Genomic DNA, 10,000 nt, shown 5'->3' with positions numbered 1-10,000 from the left:
TTAGTGACGTCCAAAAATGAATTGATTGAAAAAGTATTTCCGAATATTCTAAAAAATTATAAAAATAATAAATGGCTTTTAGTGATTATAGAAGATTTGTGCGTACGTGTGGCAAACAAACCTCTTCAGGATTTGGGAATGCCTTCACCTAACCGTATCGCTGCTGTTTCGACATGTGTAGAATTGGATCGTGAACAAAGTTACAGTACGAGTGATCTATTGTCGTATGTACAAAATAACATTTACAAGTTAACGTCGGAACAAAAAGACATTTATGATACGATAGACTCAATTTCAGGACGTATACAACTACCTGCTGATTTCTGTAGTTTAGTGACGTCCAAAAGTGAATTGATTGAAAAAGTATTTCCGAATATTCTAAAAAATTATAAAAATAATAAATGGCTAAGTGAAAGAGCGATTCTCGCACCCAAAAATATAGACGTCCACGAAATCAACAATATTGTTTTGACCAAGATTCGAGACCAGGCAGTCCTTTGCAAGACAGTCGACACAGTTTTGGAACCAAATGAAGCGGTTAATTATCCATCTGAATTTTTAAATTCCATATATCTTTCAGGGTTTCCACCACACGTGCTACAACTAAAAATAGGCGTACCAATAATACTTTTAAGAAATATCAACCCACCAAACCTTTGCAATGGCACGCGACTTGCCGTAAAAAAAACAATGGAAAGCCTAATAGAGGCGACAATCTTGACAGGGCCTTTTGAGGGTAAGGCTGTTCTTATTCCTCGCATTCCCATGATTCCAACGGATCTGCCTTTTCAATTTAAAAGATTGCAATTCCCAATTCGATTAGCATTTGCAATCACCATTAACAAAGCTCAAGGTCAATCATTAGAAAAATGTGGTATAGATCTTAATACTGATTGTTTTTCCCATGGACAATTGTACGTTGCATGTTCGAGGGTCGGTAAACCTGACAATCTATTTATATGCAGTGACAATTGGACAGCGAAGAATGTTGTATATTCGCAAGTTTTACGCAGTTAATTTGTATTGTATCGATCTATCTATCTATCTATATAAAAACGAGTTGTGTGTATGCATGTTTGTTTGTTTGTAAAAAGAGCGTTTGCATATGACGTCATTATTAGTGCATACGGCTTTGTATATGCACAGACAATGGGAAAGCCAAGAATGTTGTATATTCGCAATTTTTACGTAGTTTAACTACTGCAGACGAAATGAATGCTTGCCTGAAAAATTCTAATTTATGGGCACACGTAAAAATATTAAAATTAACTACAAATATGCGTGTCCGATTGCAAAACGATGATTCTGGTCAAACATTTTCAGATCAATTGCTGGCAATTGGAAACGGAAAGCTTCCAGTAGTGGGAAAGCCAAAAATGTTGTATATTCGCAATTTTTACGTAGTTTGAAACACATATATAAATCTATCTATATTCACAGGTGGGACACAGGGACACAACTACAATGGCGCGTAACGACTTACGCGCGCGGGGGGGGGGCTTGGGGGGGCGCGAAGCGCCCCACCAACTAGGTGTTGGGGTGGCGCGAAGCGCCACCCCAACAGCTAGTATATATATATATATATATATATATATATATATATATATATATATATATATATATATATATATATATATATATATATATTATATATATATTATATGTACCCACCCATGAATGTCACAAAAACCGACATTCAAACCTGTTGAATGTCGATATTCACTGGTGAATGTCAACAAAAACAGTCTCTTGGTGTTTGTCAGAAATATTTGTTAATATCCTCATTTCTAACCTTCACCGGAGAATGTCGACTCTCACCACGCACTAAAGGTAAATATTGAACATTTTTAAGAATAATATTTCCTTCTCCGTAATTCAATCGTGATGCATTTTTGCCGCTCTTTTTGGGAGGAATGACTATGAACGTATAACACACCGTATATTTTTAATGAGAAAAGAAAATAATAGTAAAAAAAATTTCACATAGCGTAAATTTCGGATACGACTTGATTACCGATTTCTCCACCATTATCTGATTACAATATCTTATTTGTTGCAACAATTTAAACTATTATGACGCTTTGAATTGCTCAAAAGGCCCTTGTTTTTACAACTGCATTTGTTTGTGGAAAACTTCCTTTTTCAATGAGAGCGTATTTAGCCTTGCCTACCGCTTCTCGAATTAGCTGCACTTTTTTCTCCCCTCGAAATTTCTCGAATATCAATCTCAACTTGCAAACTGATTGCGTGTTTAGACCTGCTTGAGGGTATTATTTCAATTTGGTAGATAGAAATCGAAGTCTTCTATTCCAACAACAACCGCTAAAACATTTTAGTTATCTAATTAGAGATAAGGATTGGATTTTCAGAATTGTTTTGTGTTTCCCTCCTCTCTTTTGGACATTCACTAGAACATATCTGTGATAGTCGACATACACCATCCGAATGCACAAGAATGTAATGAAACATTTGATCTTTCACTGACATATTTGGGGTTTGTTGACAATCAAGTTCAAGTTCTTTTAATTTTTAAAGTAATTTCGCTCATTAACACTAGAATACTTTATACAACAGGAAAGAAAAATATTTAAAGAAAATGCTAATAAAGTGAGTTATACTCCGGCACGAAAACCGGCACTCTAATAAGGAAAATAAACGATATTATAAAAGTAATGAAAAATAAATAACGTTTTCCTTTTTTTCTAAAGTAGGAAAACAGTTCTTTTCTTCTTCTTTCGTTTCCCTTTTTTCTAAAGTGGGAAAACAGTCCTTTTCTTCGTCTTTCGTGTCCCTTTTTTTCTAAAGTAGGAAAACAGTTCTTTTCTTCCTCTTTCGTTCCCCTTTTTTTCTAAAGTTGGAAAACAGTTCTTCTCTTCTTCTTTCGTTTCCCTTTTTTTCTAAAGTAGGAAAACAGTTCTTTTCTTCCTCATTCGTTTACCTTTTTTCTAAAGTAGGAAACGGTTCTTTTCTACTTCTTTCGTTTTCCTTTTTTCTATAGTCAGAAAACGGTTCTTTTCTTCTTCTTTCGTTTGTCTTTTTTCCTAAAGTAGGAGAACAGTTCTAGCCTTCTTCTTTCGTTTCCCTTTTTTTCTAACCAAATAATAACCTTTAACACACTATAGAATATTAGTTGCTCATTTTATCACTAAAAAGTATAAGGTATCAATCATAGTAGTAAATGCCCCTGTAAAACCGACTGAGGGAAATAGTAGTGACTCAGATGAATTTTACTTACAGTTGGAGGGAGAAAGGACAGGATCCCAGGCAGAAATACGGTATTTCCATTAGAGGATTTTAATACCCAGATCGGTAGAAATAGCTATAGATGGTATCCTAGTCAGGGTAAATGTGGTATAAGAAAAGAAAATAGTAACGGTTATAGACTCCTGTAATGTGTTTGGTATAACAGTCTAGTTGTAACTTAAACAGTATCTAAACCGTGATATAGTGACAAGAAAAGATACAGAAAAGAATAAAAAAGTTTGTAACCCTTTGGAAGTGAAGGAAGATTTATTTTGTGATGAAGAATTACTGATTCAGCATAGTTGGGAAGTATAACAATTATCCCTCTGGGATGATATGACCCCTGAGAGCCACTGGGAAAAGGTGTTATTGTACGTGACGGGATTTTTTATAGAAAAATTTTTCGTGTAGCAGGGTTTTCATGGAGGGGGAGGGGTATTCTCCGTGATTATTTGAAAACTAACCGATTTTCAAATTTTTTGCAATTTTTTCAACTCGAAGTTTGGAACAACATTAAAAATTAAAACAAACATAAGTTATTTTATATGTATTTTTTACATATGTTTATATATATATATATATATATATATATATATATATATATATATATATATATATATATATATATATATAAATATATATATATATATATATATATATATATATATATATATATATATATATATATATATATATATATATTGTTTTATAACTGATAAAAATGGTCACTGTAAGATTGGGTATTTTACGTGTTGTATCATAATTCTACGGATCCCCGTGAAGTTGGCATTTCACCTATTTTACGTAATTTACGTATTTTATGTAATTTACTTATTTTACCGGTATTTTGCGTATTTTACCGGTATATTACGTATTTAGCGAGGGCTTGCAATTTTCACTGCAAAAAACGGAATAAATCTGTCAGAAACAAATATGAATATGATTTTGTTTTGTACTTAGTTGTATTACCCGGTTTAAAAGGCCTTTCTAACTTCAGTCTCTTGTTATCAAAATGATGAAGCATATTATATTACAAGTAATTATAATTTTAAAATTATTAAATATTAGCTGAAATAAAATTATATTAGTTTTTTGAGTTAAGGCTACATGTAGGATTGGCATATGACAAACAAACAAAAAAATGACAAAATTAAATATCTGAGAAAAATGAGGGTAAATACAGCCATTTGAGAGAAAATAAGCGAAAATTACAGAATTTCGTCAGGGACTTCAGCCAGCCGTCTTTAGTGCTTAAGAAAAGGAAACTAACCTTTTAAATAACCCTTAACAGGGCAGAAGAAAGACTGAATCAAACAAAGCAAGCTAGAATAAATGAAAGACTATTCACCAATGAGGTTTAGCAAAAAATCCCGGGTTAGTGATTGAACTAGCTTGTCTATCGTCCTTATTTTCGTTAAAAGTGTGCTCAGATGATCTTAATATAAACTAAAGAAAAAATGTTATTTGAATCCTTTAATGTTAATTTATTGTAAATTGGGTTTATAGGAGTATCTCTTTGAAAGCAAGTTCTCTATGGATTTTTTTTCTATTTTAACTGTCGGTATTCAATTTAGTGCCACTGCACTCAAGCTCTGTCGAGAAATAAAGTTTGGTTTATGCTAGCCGAGACCGCAGTATATTAAGTACGTAACCTAAACTAACCTAACGGATCCAAACCAAAATACCAACTAAATATCTAATTAAAATATAGCACCAATGTAATTTCTCTCCGTGCCGAAGCATCCTCTTTTTTATTTTCAATTTTACATCCCTGGGAAATCTTGTGGTAATGCTGTCGTTTCCCCGGGAGCTGTCCTTTACTCCCCCCCTCCCCTGCGGACAATTCCCTCCTCTATACCCCCTTCATTTCCCCTGGATGATTCTATATCTTCATCAGAAGGGGAAATTGAAATTTCTACTCGTCTATTTAAGTCTGAGGCAATTGTATCGCATTGCCTCTACTTAAGACCCAACAGGGTCTAAAGCATTAATAATTACTTATTTATTTTTTCCTAGAAGTACTTCATGTGGAAGGGGTAGTCGAACAGACTTTTGAGGGGGCTCAGTCAATTGGAAATTAAAAGTTCAAGTGCAGTTTTCTAAGATTTAGCCTGCTTTTCAACCAATTGCCACTGAAAAATTCATAGCTGACAACAGTGTCTTTATTGTATTGTATTGTATCAGATTAACGACGCTTCTTGACTACTAAGGTCCCTGCGTCGGCCCTACAGTGCATTCCTGCAGCATGAGATTTTGTTCGACGTAGTTGAAAGGTCCGGAAATTATGTCTTTGAGGATGGTGACCCCCATACAGCCATCGTGGCATGGGTTGTAAGCTATACCCTGGCGGCAAATAAGGTATATATAGAAAGGGTGAACGTATAAACTTCAGTGAAGACTTATTGGATTGGTAATCAGAAGTTCTTGTCCCCCTGTTTAAGATTCAAGAGTGATCGGAAGGTGGATCCCTTTCACACCTCATATTTTCCCAAAACACACCTGATAGAAATTTTGAGATGGCCGTTTTTTGTCTTAGAAACTTCGAAAAGAGCACTTTTAATTGGAAATTGAAAGGGCTAGTGCCGTTTTTAATAGTGAAAAGTGATTGGAGGGTAGCTAATCTCCCTTCCACGCCCACTAATCCAAATTTTTTAGATTGCCAATTTGTTCAACGTAATTGGACGGTCTGGAAATTATGCCTTTGAGGATGACAGCCTCCCCAGAGCTTTCAGGGCAAGGGTTGTAAGTTATGCCCTGGGGGCATATAAGGTATAGGTAGAAAGAGTGATTGTATAAACTTCAGAGGGGCTCATTGGATTGGTCATCAGAAGTTCTAGTGATATTTTTTAAGATTGAAAGTAATCAAAGGGTGGATACCCCCTTCCGCACCTGGTATTTTCCCAAAATACATCTGATAGAAATTTTGAGATGGCTATTTGTTACCGAAAAAACTTTGATTGGAAGGCAATAAACCCCCCCCCCCCCCTCATGCCCACCATTTCCCCAAACACATCTAATTAAGATTTTGAAGCACCCATTTGGTTCAACGTAAGTGAAAGGTCTGGAAATTATTTCTTTGAGTATGACAATCCCTCAAAGCCCTCAGGGCAAGGGTTTTAAGTTATGCCCTGGGGGAATATAAGGTATATATAGAAAGGCTGATCGTATAGCCTTTGGAGGGGGAAAATTATACTGGTAATCAGAAGTTTAGGCTCTATTTAAGATTCAGAGTGATCGGAGGGTTTATTCCCCCTCCCACCTACAGAGCTCGTATTTTCCCGAAATACATCTGATTTTAATTTTGAGATGGCGATTTGTTGACATAAAAACTTCAAAAACAGCTCATTCGATTGAAAATTGAAAGGATCGGATAACCCACTCCCACGCCCACCATTTCCCCAAGCTCATCCAATAAAAATTTTGCGATACCCATTTGTTCAACGTATTTGAAAGGTCTAGAAATTGTCTTTGAGGATGGCAACCCCTCAACAGTCCTCAGGGCAAGAGTTTAAATTTTTGCCCTGGAATTATGTAAAATTTATATGGAAAGGGTGATCGTATAAACTTCGGAGGAGGCTCATTGGATTCGTAATCAGAAGTTTTTGTGCCCTTTTTAAGACTCAGAGTGATCGGAGGGTGGACATCCCCCAAACCTCGTAGATTCCGAAAATGCATCTGATAGAAATGTTGAGATGGCTATTTGTTGTCGTAGAATTTTCAAAAAAAGCTGCTCATGCGATTGGAAATTGAAAAAGCCACTGCCCTTTTTAATAGTCAAAAGTGATAGGAGGACTTACCCCCCTCCCATGCTCGCCATTTCCCCGAACACATCCAATCACAATTTTGGAATGGTCATTTTGTGCAACGTAATGGAAAGACCAGAAATTATGTCTTTGAGAATGACCCTCGCCCCCCCAAAGCCCTCAGGGCAAGGTAAGTTATGCCCTGGGGGCATATAAGGTATATATAGAAGGGGTGATCGTATAAACTTTTTGGAAAGGGTTCCTTGGATTCTTAATCAGAAGTTAGTGCCTTTTTACAATTCAGATTGATGGGGGGGATACCTTCCCCCCAGACCTCATATTTTCCCGTAATGCATCTGATAGACATTTCGAGATGGCCATTTTTTTGTCGTAGAAATCGAAAGGGCCAGTGCCCTTCGTAACTTTCAAAAGTGATTGGAGGGCAACTAACCCCCTTTCCAGGCCCACCGTTTTCCCAAATACATCCAATAAAAATTTTGAGATAGCTTTTTTTTTTCAGCGTAACTGAAAGATCCGGAGAATATGTCTTTGAGGATGAACACCCCGCAAAGCCCTCAGGGCAGGGTAAGTTATGCCCTGGAAGCATATAAGGCATATATAGAAAGGGTGATCGTATAAACTTCGGAGAGACTCCTTGGATTGGTAATCAGAAGTTAGGAGGGTGGATAACCCCCCTCCCCCAAAACTTCTTATTTTCTCGTAATGCATCTGATAAAAATTTTGAGATGGTCATTCATTGTCGCAGAAACTTAAATAAAGGATCGTTCGATTGGAAATTGAAAGGGCTAGTGCCCTTTTTATTAGTCAAAAGCTATTGGAGGGAAACAAGCCCCCCTCCCCCACTCCCATCAATTCCCAAAACACATCTAATAAAAATTTGGAGATAGGCATTTAGTTCAGTGTAGTTGAAAAATCTGGAAATTATGTCTTTGACAACCCCCATATCTTCTCAAGACCAGGACATATATATATATATATATATATATATATATATATATATATATATATATATATATATATATATATATATATATTATATATATATATATATATATATATATATATATATATATATATATATATATATATATATATATATATATATATATATATATATATATATATATATATATATATATTTATATATATATATATATATATATATATATATATATATATATATATATATTATATATATATAATATATATATATATATATATATATATATATATATATATATATATATATATATATATATATATATATATATATATATATATATATATATATATATATATATATATATATATATATATATATATATATATATATATATATATATATATATATATATATATATATATATATATATATATATATATATATATATATATATATATATATATATATATATATATATATATATATATATATATATATATATATATATATATATATATATCTATATATATATATATATATATATATATATATATATATATATATATATATATATATATATATATATATATATATATACTATATATATATATATATATATTTCATATATATATAATATATATATATATCTATATATAATATATATATATATATATACTATATCTATATATATATATATATAATATATATATAGATCACATTTACATCAATAGAGAAATTTGATATAGTAAAAAATTTTTAATAATTGTTTAGTATTAACTATAGATTGTGAATTGGTAAGATAAATGCACGAGGGCCAGAACCAAGGTATGATAAGCTAGTTTTGGTGTTACTTGGTTGTTCTACATTTTTTCATAGGTATATATTTTGGGGGTGATACCGAGCACGGGGATACCATAGGGAATTTATGGTAGGCTCCCCACTTGCCTGGGTTGGGAATTTAATGTACCGAAACCCTATAGGCAAGTGTTTATTCTCCTGATGAGCCCTTGTGTTGGGTTGTTGCCTCTGAATTATTTGTCGTTTTTTTTTTACTGTTTTTTAATGTTTGTAAATGACGACTTATACTTACTTACGACACGACTGCCTGTCCATGGATTTATCTTTATGGTTGATTGTGTATGGCTATGCTGTTTTACCTATGTAATTGTATGGATGAGTAGGGTTAAGGTCTCATTCAAGTACTGATCTATATTAATACTAATGTAGGAAAACACTCTTCCTTTTCTCCTTCTGTCTTTTTTTTATTTTTTATGTGTTTGTGCTGTTGCATTGTTTGTTTATTTTTTCTAATTTTTTTCTAGATGCCAAGGAAAGAGGCTGTTTCTCTACTTGGATCGCTACTATTTTTCCCAGAATTGTGCAAAAACTCACCAGTTCTGGACCCTGATTCTAGTACAATAAGAATCAAAGAGTTTCCTGATTTTAAGGTACATTCAATAAATTATTTTGACACATAGGTCTTTTGTTTTGTTGGGTTTTTTTTGGTCTTATGTTTCTGATATATTGCTGGTTGAATAGATTTTTTGTTTTAAGATTCGAAATATTGAAACTGATATGATGAGATTAGACATTTGTTTCGAAAAGTCACAAGCCTCGAAAGGCTGAATTCATTTTTTATAGCAAAAAAAAAAAAACTAAAGAAAAATGCTCTGAAAATTTTATTAAAGAAATTCAAACAATAAAAAAAATTAACGGTTCAAATCAGGTACGATTATATTAAAAATAAAATTGCAAATGTTTCTCAGGCTGAAAAAAAAAAAGAGTCGAAAATGAAATAGTGTTTTTTGCTATCAAGAATAGTAGCACATCAGGGTTTTCGTCATCGAGTCTTCTCAGCCTCTCATTGGTCCACTGATGCGACTTTGAAAAAATACTTTCGAAGGAGTAGGCGGAGACTTTAACATAACCTTGTTTAGGCATCCATTAGAGGCTGCGTTATGACATTTCTATTCGTTAAGGGCTTAGTCTTTGTTAGAATCATTGTTTGATGGTGTTGTTGTTGTTTGTTGATGATTTCATCGTCATTTGA

The 10,000-nt window shown here is 33.2% G+C and overlaps 1 protein-coding gene across 3 annotated transcripts in view; it reads left to right on the top strand.

Moving 5' to 3' along the window:
- Window positions 1–9,398, top strand: part of LOC136028884 (ral GTPase-activating protein subunit alpha-1-like) — a gene marked incomplete at its 3' end in the record, with an annotated part of 109,822 nt that extends 100,424 nt beyond the window's left edge. For all 3 annotated transcript variants that reach the window (XM_065706835.1, XM_065706836.1, XM_065706837.1), the window contains 1 exon segment: window positions 9,273–9,398. In XM_065706835.1, the coding sequence (XP_065562907.1) occupies window positions 9,273–9,398 (126 nt within the window).
- Window positions 9,399–10,000: the final 602 nt, after the last annotated feature.

Source organism: Artemia franciscana, chromosome 7, assembly GCF_032884065.1.
Source record: "Artemia franciscana chromosome 7, ASM3288406v1, whole genome shotgun sequence".
Taxonomy (NCBI): Eukaryota; Metazoa; Arthropoda; class Branchiopoda; order Anostraca; family Artemiidae; genus Artemia; species Artemia franciscana.
Note: the sequence above shows the minus strand (reverse complement) of the source record. Positions and strands in the feature narration are given on the sequence as shown.